Raw genomic sequence first — 21037 nt, 5'->3', positions numbered from 1 at the left:
ATATATATAATATATGCTTTTTGTGTGTCAAGCTGTGGCCTTCGATGCTTCTCTTATTCACAATGCATTCTCCAGACATTCTTTGTAAAGGTAGTAATTCGATTCATTTCTATGGCATATCTGTTAAGCTTCACTAATGCACAGTGATCAAACCCTCAAACATACTTCACTGGGAAAGAATTCTAATAAGGATGCTTACTTAATAAAACCAGTATTACCCAGAAGACCCACATTACTTCACGAACTATAATTATGGCCCACCAGTGAGATACCATCGCTGCCATCCCAGCTAGCTTGTGAAATGCCAGACCTGTTAAACCACCAGCCAGACTGGTCCTCTCGGGCACAGTTCCCTTCGTAGTTGTCGCTGTCTCTGTCCCACGTGCTGAATTTCATTCTCTGGTGACTCGCCCACCACTGCACCTCAGGATGGAAATTCCCTGCCAGGGAGTCTCCAGCTGTTCCAGAATATTCCCCAATATTCAACTCATAAGAATTCTAAAAGAAAAGAAACAAATCCTACCATCACTATTTATAATTTAACAAATATATTTAGTCAACAAACAAGAGAACAGGTTGTGTTGTGCATTTTCATTTCCACTGACGTCGGGGTACTCTAGTCTGGTGTAAGTATTAATTCGTAGTGTTAGTTATTTCAAAATGTTAGTACCTTTTCATCTCCAACTTTAAAATTTTTATATTGTGCATAACGGCTATTTCTTTCAAAATCTGTGAGCTCGATTTTTAACGTATAGTTCCCTGAAAAACAACAAGAAATGATCATTTTTTAGAAATGCGCGATGCGACATTGACAATAGAGGTTTAGAAACAGCTCCCAAGTCTTCCACTTTTACCATCCCTTCTGCCAAGAGTCAGTTTTTAAAGAACAAAAAGTGACTCAGTTATATTTACAACAGAGACATTGTATTGTATATTCGACTGAGAAAAAAATAGGGAAACAATGTTAAAGGAAGAAAGCTTGATTATAGGTAAAGCCTAGTGCAATTCACTTAGTAAAGAAAAACAGAAAATAAATCACTATGTAGCTAATAGATTAAGAAATCTAATAATGAGGGTCAGCAGGTGGCATGGTGGTTAAGGCGCTGGACTGCCACGTGGCTGACTACTGTTCAAGTCTTGGAGCTGGTGGCTTGAAACTCTTATTGGGCATGTGTGCGTGCATGCCCAAAACCTCAAGAGGGGAGTGGTCCCCCTGGGATGATTTCTCACTTTCTCTCTCTATCACTCTCTCTGACTTTCTGGTGAGTGCACTTGCCTTATGGCAAAAACCTAAAAAAAAAATAAATAAATAAAGACATCTAATAATGAAAGGATAAAAGTTTTAAGAAGCTGAGGACAGCCTGTGGTCTGGTGGTTCAGGGAGCTGGATCCCGAATGACTGACTGTGCAGTTTGAGTCCCAGACTTGTTGGCTTGTTAAAAAACAAAAACAAACAAAAACAAACAAAAAATGTGCCAACTGTGTAGGCGTGCATGCCCACTGTACTCTTAGTCAGACTCCCCCACAATATACCCTTGGCTCAGAAGAACAGAAAAGCCCAGAGGGGAATGAAACCTACTACCCTTACCTGTCTCAGAACCTGGCCAATACATATGCACTCTGGCCAAAAACAAATGAGAAGAATATTTTCTTTTTAAATTATTTTATTTTACTTTTTAAAATTATTTTTATTTGCCAGAGAGTATATGCGCTTGCAAGAGCTAAGCGGAGAAACAGAGAGAGAAAGAGAAGGAGAAAGCACCCCGGTGGGGCAAGGTCATGACATGATTCCTTCTCCTCCACCTCTTCGTTCTGTTAGAATGTGAGGCGTGCACACACGTTTCAAACCACTGGGGACTGTAATCAAACTGCAGTTGGTCTTGTAGGATCTAGCTCCCTTAGCCACTTTTTTTTTTTAGAGAGAGATTTTTGCTATAGGGCATGTGCGCTTGCCAGAGAGACAGAGAGAGAGAGAGAGAGAGACAGAAAGTGAGAAATCTCCCTCCCAGTGAGGATGGCCACGCTGCAATCCCTTCTCCTCTATTCTCTTCTCGGGATTTTGGACATGTACACACATGAGCCACGAGTTTTAAGCCACCAGGTCTGGGACTCAAAACGTGGTCAACTACGTGGGAGTCCAGTGATGTAACCACTACGCCATCTGCTGGTCCCAGCTTCTTTTAATTTTGATAAGAATGTTAAAAAAAATAATAATGGGGACCAGCAGATGGCATAATGGTTACGTTGTGGGATTCCCATGTAGTCGACCATGGTTCAAGTCTTGGACTGGCAGTGTAAAACACACACACGCCGGGCATGTGTGTGTCCATGCCCAAAATCCCAAAGGGAGAAAGGAGGAAAAGGGACTGCAATGTGCTTTCTGTCTCTCTGCCTCTCTAGCAAGGACATACACCCTATAGTGAAAACTTTCTAAAAACAAAACCAAACCAAAATGACAACAGCTAGATAAGCTAACAAACTCTTTAAGGGCCGTGTGAGAAAGAAGCACAAATCCCGGCTGTTATCTGGAGACCTGCCTTGGTACTACCAGATGGTAAGCTCAACATGGTCCCAGCATCGACAATAGAGATACATTCTCAAGAAACGCTGTGCACCCAGCCTTCCCGATAGCCCGGGTGATGAGGATTATCGGAACATACACGAACATCAGTAACTCTGAGTCAACAAGTCTTTTTAAAGAGTTGATATCTGAATGTAAAAGCAATTTAGGAACACTTTAGCGGTCAGTCAGCAGCGAGGTTGTCCTGGACCCAGTGGCTTTGAAAAATACACTGCGTGTGTATGTGTGCGTGCTTGCCCACAATCTTGAAATGAGGGAGAAATGGAGGGGAAGGGACAGTGGCATGGCCATTCCTACTGCAGTTTGCTTTCTCCCTTTTCCTAGCTCTCTCTCCAGCAAGCGCTCTATAGCAAATTAAAAATAAAACAATAACAATGCTTTAGGGCCAGCCCCTCAGCCTAGTGGTCGAGGGAGCCAGCTCTCACATAGCCAACCACACGGTTTGAAACTGTGCCCCCCCCACCCCACTGCGGCTTGAAAAACAGGCCAAGCACATGTGCAGCCCGAGGAGACCACAAGTGTGTGCAAGGTCCGTTATTGTGCGTGATGGGAAGTAAAGGGAGGCCACTATAGACCAGGTGAGGGAGTGGGGCCCACGGTCGGTGTTTCCCTGGGTCTCCCTGTTCTGGCTTGAAACTCCGAAGAGTCAGAGACTCTGAAGTCCACCTTCACAAAAAAGATACAGTAGTTTCTAGAGGTCAGACAGCGACGGGCGGTACTGCAGTGCTCTGTGAGGCCAATCTACATGAAAAGGTTCAGATTTACATCGGGAGCAGGCTGGCCCCCCATGGACCCAGAATCTGGGGCTGGCTGAGGCTGGGGGTGGATTGTGGTGTGGAGACCTTGCTGGGAGCCGGATGCAGAGGTTTGCACCCACAATCCTAGCTACTCAGGAGCCTGAGGCAGGAGGGTCAACAGAGCAAGACCAGCCTGGGCAAGGCTGTCTTTAACAACAACAGACCCTGCTGGGAGTGCCTCGTCTCTCTCACTTTTTCTCTTCGCTGTGAGTATGCACATGCTCAAAGGAGAAAGAAACTTTAAAAAGAATGTCATTCCTTAGTCTCCCCTCAGGCTCAGGGTGCACGCAAGAGGACAGGCAAGGAGAAGGCTTTTTGGGGTCCCGAAAGCAAGCGGAAGCTGTTGGGCAGGGAATTCTAGACTCCTTATCACTAGGACAGGTTTAGGACGGGAGTGGGCTCCTGCTGGTCTTTATTTTGGTGCCACTGACCCATCACCTCATGGGGCTCCTACAGGCAGTGAAGGCCATGGGAGCCGAGGTTGTGAAGGAGACAAGGCAGAAGACAGGCTAAGGCAGCTGAGAGACACTGTGTTAAAGGAGAGCCAGAGTCAGGCCTTGCTTCTAGGTAACCACCTAAACATTGCTTCAGTCGATAATTAAATATAATTTATAATATAGGAAGGAAACTGACAGAGAAAGCGGTAGAGAAAGTAGCACCTCAGTGGGTCTGGTCTTGCAGCAATCACGTCTCCATTTCTCCAGCCTGTCAGGATCTGGGATTCCAGCTAGTATTCGGCGTCTCCAAACCCCTTATACTAATACTCCTTCTGACCATAATAAATATTAAAATGCCAAGAGCTTTCCTGACCTTGGATAAAACAAATATAGCCTTACTCTCATATCCACTGCATTGCCCGTGTGATTTGGCATGTTTTCATGGGCAATAAATTGCCTTTTATGAAACTTCAGGATCAGATCTGGGTAGAACTGACTAAAATCACAGGCTACAGCTAAAGCAAGGAAGGCAATGAAGAAAATAAAATGACATAAGATAAAAGAACACGAGGAGTAGAGGCTTGGGAAATATGTTATTACACTAATGATAGTTTAGACCAACACTGACTTCTCATTAAAGATGTGTGTGGACGCATACAGGGGAAATCGTACAGGTGCCTGTACCTTGTCTTGAAATGTATATTTTAAAAGATGGGGGACCAGCAGATGTCACAGTGGTCATGTTGCTGGACTCCCACATGGCCAACCACAGTTTGAGTCTTGGACTCAGTGGCTTGAAATTCACACTGGGTGCATGTGTATGTGTACCCAAGATCCCAGGAGGAGAACAAAGAAAGGATTGCTGCATGGTCATCCCCCAAGAGGGTGATTTCTCACTTTTCCTTTCCCTTTCACTGTCTCTGTCTCTGTCCCTCTCCCCCCAGTGAGCTCGCACATGCCCTAAGGCAAAAACCTCCTAAAAAAAAAAGATAGATTGGTGGATGAATAGAGCAACGGGTCTATGGGTAGATACATGGTAAAACAAGCCTAGTAAGACGTTAATGTAGAATCTCAGTGGTAGGATGAAGCTTCTTTCACCTTTGCTGTGTCTTCTTTATTATTATTATTTTTTCAAAGATATTTTTGCTATAGAGTATGTGCACTCACTGGAGAGGCAAAGAGATAGAAAGTAAGAAATCACCCCCAGGGGGGATATCCATGCCACGATCCCTTTTCCTCCACTCTCCTCTCGGAATTTTGGGCATGTATGCACACATGCCCAACGTGAGTTTAAAGCCTCCTGGCCTGGGACTCAAACTGGTAAGCCATGTGGGAGTCCAGTGACATAACATTATGCCATCTGCTGGTCCCACAACTTTGCTGTGTCTCTGACCATTTTTTGAAATGTAAGATTGGAGGGGACCAGCAGTTAGCATAATGGCTATGTCGCTGGACTCCCATGTAGTCGACCGCGGTTCGAGCCCCCGATACCCGAACCTTACCTGTACCAATAAGAAGGGTGGTATTATAGTTCTCCAACTACTGTCTTGCTTCGCAAGTGATCCAAAACTCAAAAAGGTAAAATGACAGCTAATTATTAAGTCTAACAAATTACATATATATATATATATATATATGTAATGGGAGGACAACATCAGGTGGTGGCATGGTAATGCAACTGGACCCACATGGCAAGGGTCCCAGGTTCGTGCTCTGGATCCTCTCTGACATCGCAGGCCACGTGCAGGTGCCTGCGACCCAGGCAGGCTGAGACTGGGGGTGGGTCATGGTAGAAAGGCCCCCTTGGGGGTGCTCTCTCTCTCTCTCTCTCTGTCTTTACCCTTGTCTATGTCTCCATCTCTCTTTCTTTCTCATGAAGAAAATGAATAATGAATATAATTTTTTTAAAAAGATGAGGATGTAGAAAAAAAGGCATTTTAGGGACCAGCAGTTAGCGTAATGGCAATGTCGCTGGACTCCCATGTAGTTGACCACGGTTTGTGTCCCAAACCCGGTGGCTTAAACTCACACCAGACACATGTGCGTGCGTGCCCAAGATCCCAAGAGGAGAATGGAGGAGAAGGGATTGCAGCGTGGCCATCTCCCCTGGGGGGTGATTTCTCTCTTTCTATTTCTCTGTCTCTCTTTGTCTGTCTGGCGAGCGTACGTGCCCTATAGCAAAAACCTCTCCGCCCCCCCCAAAAAAAGGCATTTTATATATTTTGGTATTTAATTGCAAAAGCAGCCCCAACTTCCCAATTTTCCACTTTTCCCTTTTGCAATGGAACTCCATAACTAGTCCTATTATCTATTTTCTTTCCACTTCAGTCTGAGCTGGTCTTCTGACTTGCTTTTAGCAACGGAAGAAAAATGACTGTGTACCAGTTTGACCTGGGTCTCAAGAAACATATATGTATCCTCCCTCTATTAAAACTCTGCCTCTAGTCCAAGCACAAGTCTAGGCTTAACTAGTTGGAAGATAGTTGGGACCCTACAGAGCAGAGCTGACGTCGTCCATCTGAAGCCAAACCAGCTCCAGTCAGAAGTTGGTTGTAGACCCTTGACCGAGCCCAGCAAGATCAGCAGAGCCCAGCGCAAATCAGCACACCACACACCCAGCCAGCTCAGGAGAAATAAGTTTTTTGTTTTTTATTCTTTGTCAGAGGGTACTCAGGAGAGAGACAGAGAGAGAAAGCAGCTCCCAATGGCATGTGGTCACACTGCTCCTCCATTTTCTCTACTTCTCCACCCTGTCAGGATTTTGAGTGCGCACACATACCGAGCATGTTCTCCAAGCCACTGGGGCTGGGATGTCAACCACGATCAGCCACGTGGGGTCGGACTCCTGATGCACTGTGCTCGACTGCGCAGCCGTGGGGTTGGCTCAGCGATCATTGTATTGAGGAGGCTTGTTACACAGCATTATCATGGCAATAGGTAACTGACACACACACACACACACACACACACACACACACACACTCTTCAGGCCCTCAAGGCATTAAACAAGAACGATTATAATAATACGTATTATAGAAATAGAATATATGTATGAGAAAATGATTCCCCCCAACCCAGTTCTAGTTTTTTCCCCTCTACTCCTAATTTAAAGCAACCACATTTTACCATAGAAATGATTACCTGAAAGTTACTATTACTATCTGCAAATTGGCTATTGAATTAGTTTCATTGCCTATGATTTTAGTAAAAAAAAAAAAAAATTCAATTTTTTTTTTTCCAAATGAATTTGGCATCAGACAAACCTTACCTTGTGTGGTCAATAAGTGAAGATTTTTATTACCCAGTAAATATTCACCATTTTTTTTGACAAAATTTCCAAAGCCATTTTCATAGTCCTTCCAGTCTCTAAAAATTTAAAACAAAAGCTGATTTTAGCAAAATACAAATGTACATATGCATTGCCAAGTTGCCCAATAGCCTCTGATCCCCCCATCTGATTTTCTTGATTAGAAATCCATGTTTAGTATTCGCTCTTTCTCTCTCTAAAAAGAGAGAGAAAGAGATTTTTGTTATAGGGCCCATGCACTCGCCAAAGAGACAGAGAAAGATGGAGAGACAGAAAGCGAGCAATCCCCTCCCGGAGGGGATGACCACACCATGATCCCCTCTCCATTCTACTCTCAGGATTTGGGGCACACAAGGACACATACTCAGTGTGAGTTTCAAGTCACTGGGTCTAGGACTTGAACTGTGTTTGGCCATGTGGAAGCCCAGAGATGTAACCATTATGCCATCTGCTTGCCCCCCAGTGTTGTTTCTTAAAAACATGATTTCCTTATTTACTTGACAGAGAGAGAGAGAGAGAGAGAGAGTGAGTCACTTCGACACAGTTCCCACGCCGTGTGCGTCTCCCAGCCCTGCAGCCAGCCAGAGTCACGAGTGTGGACATGGGCAGTCCCAACATGCTGAGGCAGACCCAGGTGCAAACCTGGAGCCCCTTCCCTTGGGCTGGGCTACGTTTAGTATTTCTATTTAGAGTGAAATTGGAATGAATAGACCTCAGGATGCGACAAAAAGATTTAACTTGTGATAGACCTCAGTCATTAAATAACCCAGTAAATCCCATGTTGTAACTGGCACACCTGTTAAAGTTCTCGCTGCCATCAGATCGTCTCTGGATTACAGTCCATCCTCCTCCATCAGACATGTCACAGTACACAGGGAACTCCGCCTGGCCCTGGAGAGGCCTGATTTTGTAAAATCCACTGCGCTTGTACCCATCGTTAAAAATCTCCGAGCAATCTGTTTGCGAAAAGAAGTCACAGAAGGTCGGTTACGTGCTTTTCCTTTTTTTTTTTTAAGGGAGCCTCTGAATGGGATTACTTGATTGACAAACACATGGTGTCGAAATCAGCTTTTAAAAATCGCATCTTGTACATCTTCCAGTGAGTGTTAGGAAAGTCATATTTTCTCTGTTTTTTTGTTTGTTTTTGTTTGTTTGTTTGTTTGTTTGTTTGCTACAGGGCATGTGTGTTCACCAGAAAGACAGAGAGGGAGACAGAAAGCAAGAAATCACCCCCCAGGGGGGTTGGCCTCGGCGCAATCCCTTCTCCTCCATTCTCCTCTCGGGATCTTGGGCACACATGCACATGTGCCTGGCGTGAGTTTAAGCCACCGGGTCCGGGACTTGAAACGCAGTCGACTACGTGAGAGTCCGGTGACATAGCCATTATGCTAACTGCTGGTCCTGGAAAGTCATTTTTTTCTTTCTTAGTATTAATTGCAAACTGACTCCTGGATATGATCCTGGAAATAAAATTTTAAAAAAAGAGTGAAATAGCAGTTTGGTTTCTCATTTCTTATTTTTGTGGAAAACCATTTTGAAAACCAAGTTATGTGTGATTAATTACAGCATATGTAAGTGGAACTTACAGTTTTATGAGGCAGACTAGTCACGCTTAACACTCCTATGAAGCTAGAAATTAAAAGTAGAAATATAACACTAACCAAATCATTTAATACAAGCTATATTGACTTACAGGATTATAAATCACTTTGAACATCTGGAAATGAACCCCAAATGTAATCTTGTCAGATTCTTATAATCTTCTAGTCTCACCAAATGTTTTTCCTAACCCACTAAAATTTCCAACAACACACATTCTGTTAGATGTTTTTGCTAAGAACTGCAAGCTTCTACTATTCCTTTTATCCTTGAATTTTTTATTTATTTTTTTTAGAGAGAGACTTTTCTCATAGGACATGTGCACTGGCCAGAGAGACAGAGACAGAAAGCGAGAAATCATCCCCCAAGAGGGATGGCCACGCCCTAGTCTTTCTCCTCCATTCTCTCAGGATTTCGGGCATGCACGCACAAGCGCCCAGCATTAATTTCTTTTTTTTTTTTTTTGGAGAGGATTTTTTGCTATAGGGCAACAAACAGAGACAGAGAGATAGAAAGCGAGAAATCACCCCCCAGGGGGGATGGCCACGCTGCAATCCCTTCTCCTCCATTATCCTCTCGGGATCTTGGGCATGCATGCACGCACACGCGCCCAGCATGAGTTTAAGCCACTGGGTCCGGGACTCGAACCGCGGTCGACTATGTGGGAGTCCAGCGACATAGCCATTATGCTAACTGCTGGTCCCTGACCAGCATTAATTTCAATGCTGCTGGGTCTGGGACTCAAACTGCAGTGGGCCTGAAGGGCCAGAGTGACTTCATTTCTTTCGGGGTGCCTCCATTTTGTTAACCCCCCCTTGCTGAGAATCAGCGCCATTTCAAGGGGGCGAGCCGGTCAGGTCACGTAGGAAAAGTCATGAGACCATCACCCCACCAGGACTGACCAATGAGAGAATCAAAGGAGATGCCAGAGACAGCTGCACTCCCTGTAATCTACAGCCAATGTGTAGCCGCCCGAGTGCATTCCTCAGCACCCCTCGACCTTCCCCCCAACAGCCACATAAAAACCCAGCCCAACTAATATGCGGGGCTCTCAACTCTTACCCTCTGTGCCGGTAAGACTGGGAGTCCTGGCTTGAGCCTGAATAAAAGCGACCCTCGTGTGTTTACATCGGAACCGACTCCTTGGGGTCTCTCGGGAATTTCGCGACCGGGGTACAACAGGCCGTGTAACACATGTAACCATGCATAACCATTACGCCATCTGCTGGTCCCACCATCCTTGAATTCTTCTTTGTGGCAGTGTTTCTTTCACCTTTGAAGCAAACTTATCTACCAGTGTGTCACCAAAAGTATATGTTTCTTTTTACTTTCCTTTTTGTTTTTCTTTGCTTCCCTTCTTCCTTCCTTCCTTCCTTCCTTCCTTCCTTCCTTCCTTCCTTTCTTCCTTTCTTTCTCTTTCTTCCCTTCTTTTTCTTTCTTAAGATTTTTGGCATAGAGTTTGTGAGAAGAGAGAGAAAAGCAAAGAAAGAGAAAGGGAGAAATCATCCCCAAGGGGGGATGGTCACTCCTCAGTCCCTTCTCCATTTTCCTTCTGGGATTTTGGACACACATGCACATGCACCCAGCATGATTTTCAAACCACTGGGTCTGGGACTTGAACAATTGTTGGCCATTTGGGAATCCAGTGCCTTATCCACCACACCAGCCACAGACCCTCTGTTTCTTTTTTCAAAAGTTTATTTACTTCTTCTATGAGGGGAGAAGGAGAAAGGGACAGGACTGAGAGAAGCACCGCCATCAGGGTGTTCACCCTGTAACCTCCCCAGTCTCTGTAGGGCCAGATCACAGCGTACTCAGAGAGGTCCCTGAACACAAACCTAGGACCTTTCCCACTGGGCCCAGTTGCATTACTCTTTTATTACCTCCTGGCCCCAATATCTATTCTTTAGCCAGTTTTCAGAATAAGATAAATTGATAAACATTGGGTCTAATCGACAGTGATCTTCATGAACTTAGAGCACATGGCAAATATGGACTTCATTGTTAGATACCCAGGACGGTTTTAGAATGATTGAAGATGTGGCCAAAATAAAGACCCTCAAGAACACCCAGCCACAGAGCCAGCAGATGGGGCAGTGGTTAAGGCATTGGATGTGACTGTGGTCATGTGACTGTGGTTCGAATCCTGGACCTAGTGGCTTGCTTTCTCACTTTCTCTCATTCTCTCTCTTTCTGCCTCTCTCATGAGTGCATGCATTCTATAGGCAAATTTTTAAAAATAATAATATTAAATAAAATTAAGGCTTTTTTTTAAAGAGATTTTCACTATAGGACACGTGCACTTACCAGAAAGAGAGAGAGACAGAGAGACAGAAAGCAAGAAATCACCCCCCAGGGGGGATGGCCTCGCCGCAATCCCTTCTTCCCCATTCTCCTCTCGGGATCTTGGGCATGCACGCACATACGCCCGGCGTGAGTTGAAGCCACTGGGTCCGGGACTTGAACCACAGTCGACTACATGCGAGTCCAGTGACATAATTACACCAACTGTTGGTCCTGAATTAAGTTATTCTTTAAAAAAAAAGAATACCTAGCCACAACATTTGAATAAAAGTACTATAATTTAACATTGCTAACATTCACATTTTACCCTTTTCATTAACATTTTGTTAATTTCCTTTTTTAAAATATCGTTTTCTCAGCTCAGTCCCAGGGCATGCACTGACAAGACACTGTTACACAGAAACCTAGGTCACATGGAGGCTCAGGGTTAGTTCCTAGCCCACTCTACATGGCTGGGCTTGGCGGGACAAGCCTATAAACCTAGCCAGCTGGGCCCTGGGGCAGGACAGGGACATGACAAGACCATGTCAAGAATCTTTCTCTCCTCTTTGAAAAGAAAAAAAAGGGGCTGGCCCTATAGCCTATTTGTTAATGAAGCCGGATCCCATACAGTGCACCACAGTTTGAATTTCAGCCCAGCCGCTCTCTCTCTCTCTGGTGAGCACATGTGCCCTATAGCAAATTTAATAATAATAATAACAATAATCATAATTTAATTTAATTAAAAAGGTTAAAAAGTATTTTACCTTCTTGATTAGATAAGTCAATTCTTTTTTTTAAAGAGATTTTTGCTATAGGGTGTGTGTACTTGCAAGAGAGAGAGAGAGGCACAGAGAGAAAGACAGAGGGAAAGTGAGAAATCACCCCCCAGAGGGGATGCCATGCCACAATCCCTTCTCCTCCATTCTCCTCTCGGGTTTGGGGGCATGTACATACCCGTGCCTGGCATGAGTTTCAAGCATTCCAATCTGGGACTTGAACTATGGTTGCCCATGTCAGTGCCTTAACCATTACTCTACTTGCTGACCCCAACATATTTTAAATTCTTTCTTTATTTTCATTTAAAAAAATTTTTTTTGGGAGAGGTTTTTGCTATAGGGCACGTGCACTCGCCAGACAGACAGAGAGAGACAAAGAGACAGAAAGCGAGAAATCACCTCCCAGGGGGAATGGCCACGCTGCAATCCCTTCTTCTTCATTCTCCTCTTGGGATCTTGGGCACGCACGCATATGTGCCCGGCATGAGTTTTAAGCCACCGGGTCCGGGATTCGAACCGCGGTTGATTACATGGGAGTCCAGTGACATAGCCATTATGCTAACTGCTGGTCCTCCATATTTTCATTTAAATGTTTAAAAAGTTTTTAAATTTATTTTATGAAAAAGAGATAGAGTTAAAATAAATAAATAAATAAATAAAGAGTAACAGTGTACCCTCAAGCGGGTTCTCAAGTCCCAGTCCACCCCAGTCTGTCAGCCTGGGTAATGTGCATGCTTGGTGTGCACAGGGAGGTCCCTGGGTGCAAACTCAGCACCTCACCACGTGGGCCTGGCTATGTCACTACTGCTTCTCCACTTGGCCCCTGTTTTCACTGTGCTGATGCCCAATTATACAACTTTTTTTTTTTTGGCCTCATTACAGATACAATATTTTGTATATTAAATAGGGTGACTAGGCCATAGGAATCAGAAGAGAAAATGAAGAATCTTTGTTACTTTATAAAGCCCTCCCAAGTTTGGAACCAATCACAGGCTACTGCTCTGGTGAGATGTTCATCTTAGTATGATGAAGGCTTTGTTCATATATTTCTTTTGGAGATTCAGAACCATGAGCGGAACTTGCTGGGTGATATTTTTTTAAAAATCTCATTTTGGTAATTAAACAAGAAGAAAAATAATGAGAAAATTACGTCCTAAAATTGAGCCTAATGTTGTTAAAAAGCTTACATCTTGTGGACGGTATAGTATCACACTTTCTTTAGAGAAAGCAGATTTTAACCCTGTTACAAAGAAAGCTCTTTGTTTACATTTAATGTCCATAAAAGAGCTGAGTGGTAAAGACTCAGAGGCTTCAAGCTATTTTCCAGCCAGACATGGAAACGATTAACCATAACATTTTCTTCTGGAAAACTTTGTTTCAGCCAACATTGTCTGTTTTCATTTTAAGCCAACTGCAAGTTTTGTTTTATTTGTTTTGAAAATCCACCCCCCCCAGCGGAAAATGCCAAACACAACTTAAGATTCAGAGGAAAGCTTTCAACTAGAAAACTGCACTGCAGACGACAACAACAGTAAAACAAATAAAGATCAAACAACAACAAATAAAGATCAAACAAGCATAAAAGCACAGTAGTTCGACTGCTTCTAGCCAAAGGCGTGCAGGAGCCTGGCTTGGGAAGCACGACTCACACTGCGGTAGGCGAGAGTCGGAGCAACGGGAGCTAAAGTATCAGGCAGATATTTAAAACTATGACTCCAAAGAGTTTCCACCCACTCTACACCCTGGAGAATAGAAGGGCAGGGTTAGAGGAACTCTGTGTTCATGGGAGTTTTTTAAAAAAATAAGGATTTTTTGATACTTACACAATGGTAGAGGTCAGGGCTTCCTGCCTGTCTGACAAACACTGCTAAACTGGGTGATGTGAATGGTCTCTCTGATCACGCAGAAGCAGAAAGCGGGCCATGCTGGGGGGCTGCGTGTTTGAACTTCATGAAGTGACATGACAGCTTGCCAGATGGGTTTTTGCCTGTCGTCTCAGAATGGTGACGGAGGCTCAAAGCTGACGGCCAAAGCTACTAAGTAACCCCTACTCTTGATTTGTTTAGTTTATTTCTTCCATGAACAGGAGAGACAGCAAGAGAGGCCCCTAGCAGGGTCCTGGTGCCATAATCACCTCCCGCCTCCTCCAGCGTGGACCACAAGCACACACGTGCGGGCATTCTCAGGGAGGTCTCGGGACCTGAGCTGCGAACCTTCCATGTAGGAGTGTCTCAGAGTGCTATCTGATCACAGCACCTCCGCCTGCACTCTAAACTCAGAAAAGGCCCACAACAGAGGTAAGCTGCCATTCCCCAGAGCACGCTCCGACCTTCCAGAACAGGCCCTGCCTCTGCAACCCTCGTCCCCGGGCAGTGTAAGAAGAAAACTAAGAGGATAAAGGAAGCCGGACCTTTGGAGAATGAAGTCATCCTGCAGGGTGAAGTACTGGTCTCCCTCCTCCAAAACTAGGGTCCAAAGTTCCGATCCTGTCCCAACACAGCTGCCCCTGATTGAGTGTGTCTCAAAAACATAACACGAATGCTGTCAAATATTAACATATTAGCTCATTTAACTCTTACAACAAAAAGGCAAGTATTCCTCTTCTTTTCTTTCTTTTTTTTAGAGAGAGCTTTTTTTGCTATAGGGCACGTGTGCTCACCAGAGAAACAGAAAGTGAGAAATCGTTCCCCGGGGGAATGGTCATGATGAAATCCCTTCTCCTCCATTCTCCTCCCAGGATTGTGGGAATGCATGGACACACCCCTAGCGTGAGTTTCAGGCCTCTGGGTCCAGGACTAGAACTGCAGTCGGCCATGCAGGAGTCCAGCTACCTAATCATTCTGCCATCTGCTGGTCTTATCTCTTCTCTCTTTTTTTTTTTTTTTTTTTTAATTTGATATAGGACACATGCTCTCATTGGGAAAAAAGAGAGAGACAGAGAGTCAGTGAGAAAGCACCCTCCCAACGCAGAGTTGGTTACATCACAGTCCCCTCTCGTTCTCTTTTGGGGATTTGGGGTACGCACACACACCCCGAGTGTTTTCTACGTTGCCAGGTCCAGGACTAGAAGTGTGCAGCCAGTCATGTGTGACTCAGCTACCTTACCCACCGGGACACTGGCTAGCCCAACGGATAGTCTTGTCATTTCCATTCTACCCGGGAGGAATGTGAGACACACAGAAAGAAAGTAATTTGCCCAAAAGCCACAGCTAGTGAGATGGGCTGCTGGACTTTGAAACCAAGCTCAGCGTCTAGACAGACTTCAACCACCGCACATACTGCCTCAGGAGACTCACAAGAAGCTTGGAGCCTCCTGCAGAAGGGACATGCAGGGGGGCCGGCAGGTGGTGTGGTAGTTAAGGATGCTGGACTTCCCACATAGCTGACCACAGTTCGAGGCCTGGACCTGGCGGGTTACTTTCTGACTTCTCTCTCTCTCTCACTCTGTCCCTCTGTGGTCAAATTAAAATACATGAATAAATAAAGTTAAATTAAAAAAAAAATTCTAAAGAAAAAAGGACATGCAGGAACCAGGGGTCTTGGTGGTGGAACAGATGCTACGAGGCCAGATTGTTGTGACTGTCACCAATTAGTGGGAATTTGGCACCATAATCTTTTCACTCGAAATTTAATAGCCCCCAAATGCTTACAGAAGATACAGTTTAATTACATATTGTATAAAAATCATGTGACTTGTGCATTGTTTGCACAAATTGCTAGGGTGTATGTAATTAAGTGTTTTCTACCATGAGCTGAACTAGAATTTAGAAAACAACTACTTTAGTAATAATACAGTAACTTGTACATGAGAACAATGTTTATACTTTATAGAGCATATAGGTTCATATTAATTCATTAATTATCATTGCCAGGGGGCATATGCACTTGCCAGAAATAGAGAGGGAGAGAGGGAGAAAGCACCTCCAGCGGGGTCAAGTCACAATTCCTTCTCCATTTCTCCGTACTGTTGGAATTTGAGGCACGTATGCACACACACTTAACATATTTTTCAAGCCACCGGGGCTGAGATTCAAACCCTTGTCTGTCATGCAGGATTCAGTTCCCTTAACCACCGGGCTATGAGGCTGGTCCTTTTTTTAAAACTTAAGCACATCATAATCATAACATTTTACATGAGGGGCCAGCAGGCAGTGTGATGGTTGGGGCATTGGACATGGCCGACACCAGTTCAAGTCCTGGAACTGGTAGCTTGCTTTCTCACTTTCTTTCTCTCTCCCCATCTCTCTCTGGTGAGTGCATGTGCTCTATAGCAAATCAAAATAAATAAATAAATAGTTAAATAAATTATTATTTTTTTAAAAATTACATGAATGGGGGACAAGCAGGTGGCATGGTGGCTAAGGAGCTGGACACTCCCACATGGCCAACCACGGTTCAAATCCTGGACCTGGTGGCTTGCGTTCTCACTTTCTCTCTCTCTCTCTCTCTCTCTGGTCAAATTAAAATAAATGAATGAATAAATAAAATAAAATAAATAAATCTTTGTTTAAAATTATATGAGTGAATTCTTACATATCTTGTATACGAGAATGCTTGTGTTCAGCAAAGAGAGGCAGAGAGAGAGTGAGAGAAGGAAAGGAAGAAAGCACCTCCAGTGGGGTGGTCACGCTACAAACCCTTCTCCTCCATGTCTCCGTCCTGTCAGGAATGTGGACAATCATGCCCACACACACATGCCTGGCATGTTTCTCAAGCCTTTGGGGCTGAGGTTTAAACCACGTCATAGCCATGTGGGATCTGGTTCTCCTAACCCCCCCAGCCATGGAGCTGGCCCGAGTGTCTGCTTTCTTTAGCCCTTTTCTGCCTATAAAACCAACCTCTTTTGCTCAGCTCATTAGAACAGTCATTCTGGGATCAGCAGTTGGCGTAATGGCTATGTCTCTGGACTCCCACGTAGTTGACTGTGGTTCGAGTTCCAGACCTGGTGGCTTAAACTCATGCCAGGCGTATGTGTGTGCGTGCCCAGGATCCCGAGAGGAGAACGGAGGAGAAGGGATTGCGGCGTGGCCATCCCCCCTGGGGGGTGATTTCTTACTTTCTGTCTCTCTGTCTCTGTCTTTCTGGTGAGTGCACATGCCCTATAGCAAAAATCTTAAAAAAAAAAAAAGAAAAGAAAAGAAAAGAAAAGAAAGAAAGAAAAAGAGAAAGAAAGAAGAGAAAGAAAGAAAGAAAGAAAGAAAGAAAGAAAGAAAGAGAACAATACAGAAAAATAAAGCTACATGATCTAGGTGACACGTTCAAGGTATCTCTCAGACTTAGGGAGTAAGACTCACACTGGAACTGCCTGTGCAGACGAGTGGCCACCAGAGCACGGTAGAGGAGCCTCCGTCACAAGACCTGCAAACTAACATGCTTACCTCACTGCCAAGGAATTTATTGCAAACACCCTATGTGGCTCTGTCAAGAACATTCCTTTCTTTCTTTTTTGAGAGAAATTTTTGCTATAGGGAGCATGCACTCGCCAGAGAGACAGAAAGCGAGAAATCACCCCCCAGGTGAGATGACCATTCCACAATCCCTTCTCCTCCATTCTCCTCTCAAGATATTGGGCACATACGCCCAAGCGCCTGGCGTGAGTTTAAGCCTCCAGGTCTGGGACTCGAACCACAATCAGCTATGTGGGAGTCCAGCAATGTAACCATTACGCCATCTGCTGGTCCCAAGAATACTTCTTTCCATAGCAATCACGGCTCTTGGCCCTACTACTTTATTTATTTATGTGGTAAATTTACTGTAGGACCTGAACTTGCCAGGGCAAGAGAGGGGCTGAGAGAAAGTATCCCCCCCACTGGAGATGCTATATTGCAATCCCTTCTCCTCCATTCTCTTGGGGTTTGGGGGCACATACACACACATGCCTGGTGTGTTTTTTTCAAGCCACTGGGTCCAGGACTTGAACTACAGTCAGCCATGTGAGATCCAGCCATCGAAACCACCATGCCACCAGCTAACTTCTACTCTATTTTTTTTTTAAGTTTATTTATGTATTCTATGAGCAAGAGAGAAACAGAAATACGGTCCTGATGGGGTGTGGATGCTGTAGTGCAGCTCCCACATCTCAGCCAGCCTGGGTCATGGGCTTCTTTGGGCCTGGGGTGCTTGGGCGTCTTGGATCTGCACCTTCCCACATGGGTGTGCTTAGCAGAGCGCTGCATTTCACCTCGTGCCACCAGTCAGCCCCCTTGCTTCTACTCCTTCTGCTCAGCCCTGACACCGCTCCCTCGGGTTCTGAAAGCACTGGTCCCACTGTGGTGGAGCAGCAGAAGGCTGTGTGCAGGTGGCAGAGGCCACGTGGAGCCCCGGGTTTGTGCCCAGCCCACACCAAACAGGGAGGGCACGGCGGTACACGCCTGGGGTCCTAGCTAAGCTGGGAGGCTGGGATGGGAGGATCGTAACATGGTGAGACCCTGTTAAAAAAAAAGATTCTCTTTCTCTCCCTCCCTAGACTCTCTCTCTTTCATTAAATAAGGTGTGAGTGGGGGGGAGCAGTTCATGGCCTTGTAATTAAGGCAGGTGGATCCCATAGGACAGACTGCACGACTACGTTTGAGTCTCAGGTCCTGCCCCTCTGAAACGTGCTGGGCACATGTGTGTGCATGTCCAAAATTCTGGAATGAGGGAAAGACGGAGAGAGGACTGTGGCGTGACCATGCCCTGAGGGAGGTGCTTTCTCGCTTTATCTGTCTTTCTGCCTCTCCGTCTTTCTCCTGCACGTTCATATGCCTTCTGGAAAATTTTAAAAAAAGAAAGAAAGGAAAAAAGTTCTGGAAAAAATGCAGGTCTCTCAGAAAGACGTCTAAGACACTCTCTAGTAAACTAATAGCAGTGCTCACTAGTAGGCCCTGAGCCCGTGGGCGCTCTGACTAAACGATATTTCCAGCTACTTCTCTTTACCGAAGGCCAGAAGCTGACAGCTATGGCAGTACAAAGTGTATCATTTGCTAGGGAAACAAGATGCCACGGAACTTTTTCTCACAGTTCTGGAGCCTGAAAGTCCAAGAACTGTGTTAGTAGTTTGGTGTCTTCTGGTCCCCCCTCTCCGTGGGTTGCAGCCAGCTGCCTTTTCTTCACGTCTTCACGTGCTTTTCCCTCTGGAAACACAATTCCTGAAATTGCTCTTTGTGTCCAGATTTCCTCTTCTTTTACAGTCACCAGTCTGACTGGATTAGGGCTGGCCCTCCTGGCCTCATTTTAACCTGATAATTTCTTTAGGAGTGCCATCACTAAACGCGGTCACACTCAGAGGTCCTGGGTGTTCGGGCTTCAGCACGTGAACTTGGAGGGGACACAGACTTGGTCTCTGGGAATCGACCCTGGGAAATCATTCACAATGATTGACCCCATTAGCCCAATGAGGTCTCGCCCTTCAGTCTGTGCCTTGCTGACATTTTTCAGTCTCCAGAGAGGAAGAGCAGAAGCCTGCAGAGCGGGTACCCAGCCATTTCACAACAGGCCCGCATCTCATCGGGAGGAAAGGTACCGCCTGGCAGATCTGCCTCTGGACTCGGCCTCCTACCTAAAAAGGCAGACCTTCGACAGATGATCCCAAGAAGTCTTGGCACCTCAGCCTGGGGAAGAAGCTTGATGAGAAGTCTGACTTGTTCTAGTTTCAAACAATCTCATCCACACCCAACAACAAAAACACTAGTCCTTTTCTTTCTTTTCCTTCCTTCCTTCCTTCCTTCCTTCCTTCCTTCTTTCTTTTCCCTCCTTCCTTCCTTTCTTCCTTCCTTCCTTCCTTCCTTCCTTCCTTCCTTCCTTCCTTCCTTCCTTCCTTTCCTTCTTTCTTCCTTCCTTCCTTTCCTTCTTTCTTTCTTTCTTTCTTTCTTTCTTTCTTTCTTTCTTTCTTTCTTTCCTTCCTTCCTTCCTTCCTTCCTTCCTTCCTTCCTTCCTTCCTTCCTTCCTCCTTCCTTCCTTTCTCTTTCTTTCTTTTTTCCTTTCTCCTTTTCTTCCCTTCTTTCCTTCCTTCCAATTTCCTTGTTTATTATTATTATTTTGTATAACTACCAGAGGGTATGCATGATTGCCAGGGAGAGAGAACAAGACGAGGGTGGGTGGTGGGTGGGAGACACCCTGCAATGGGGCATGCTCACTCTGCACTCCCCTTTCCCTCCATCCGGTTGGGATTTTGGGCATGTACATGGCACCTTGCACATTTCCAAACCACTAGGGCTGGGATTCAAACTACAGTCAGTCAGTCATATGGGATCTGGCTCCCTTAACTGTCAGGCCACAGGGCTGGCTCACAGATTTATGTCAAACCTGTAGGAATTCTCATTTAGCTGGGACCTAGGCATTGTTTGTAGACAGTTCTCCGTGGATCAACTGCATTTCTGCACCTATTACAAGCAGAGCTTATGTTCTAGACTAGTTTTTCAAGGATGTTTGTATAGTGAAAAGTCTTGGAAGATGGAGATAGCTTATCCCTCCATGTCTTCCACCAGAGTCCAGAATGGAGTGAAATGTCAGACCCTTTCCAGGTCTTGATAGGCATCAGCATTTTAGAAAGTGACTAGGTGGGACCAGCAGTTAGCGTAATGGCTATGTCGCTGGACTCCCATGTAGTCGACCGTGGTTCGAGGCCTGGACCTGGTGGCTTAAACTCACGCTGGGTGCCTGTGCATACATGCCCAAGATCCCAAGGGGAGAATGGAGGAGAAGGGATTGCAGCGTGGCCATCCCCCCGGGGGGTTAATTTCTCACTTTCTGTCTCTCTGTCTCTTTGTCTTTCTGGCAAGTGCATGCACCCTATAGCAAAAAATAAAAAAAAAAAAAGAAAGAAAGAAAGAAAAAGAAAGTGACTAGGTGATTTTAACAGACAGCTGTTTCTGAGAATCGCTGTCCTCAAGGAATCTTTACTGCTTTCTGCTAGCTTGCTGTCCTGAGGCTCCTCTCGCCATCGTGCCTCATCTTCGCTGCTGTTCTCTTCTTAGGTACCAATTCCTGCTACCTTGCCCCCCCCCACCTCCTGCCCTATTTGCCTCAAGTCTTCTTCAGACAATCTCTGTTTCCCACACCCATTTTCCCTGAACTGTCCTGGCTCCTCTTCGTCCCATTTTCTACAGCCTCGCCCCATGCCCATCCCCATTAGTATAGGCCAGTGGCTCCAGCCTCCTTCTGATCACTAAGGGGGGGATGGGCAACTGGGCCCCAAGGATCAAGAGTAAAGGATCGAGGGACCAGCAGTTAGTGTAATGGCTATGTCGCTGGACTCCCATGTAGTCAACCATGGG

General features: G+C 45.3%; 1 protein-coding gene across 1 annotated transcript in view; it reads right to left on the bottom strand.

The window, feature by feature from the left end:
* Positions 1-21037, bottom strand: part of FGL1 (fibrinogen like 1) — a gene marked incomplete in the record, with an annotated part of 36730 nt that overhangs the window by 11452 nt on the left and 4241 nt on the right. The window contains 4 exon segments of the mRNA XM_027772349.1: positions 311-498; positions 671-759; positions 7084-7181; positions 7919-8078. Coding sequence (XP_027628150.1) covers positions 311-498; positions 671-759; positions 7084-7181; positions 7919-8078 — 535 coding nt within the window.

The sequence above is a fragment of the Tupaia chinensis genome, unplaced genomic scaffold (assembly GCF_000334495.1).
Source record: "Tupaia chinensis unplaced genomic scaffold, TupChi_1.0 Scaffold000271_1, whole genome shotgun sequence".
Lineage (NCBI taxonomy): Eukaryota > Metazoa > Chordata > Mammalia > Scandentia > Tupaiidae > Tupaia > Tupaia belangeri.
Note: the sequence above shows the minus strand (reverse complement) of the source record. Positions and strands in the feature narration are given on the sequence as shown.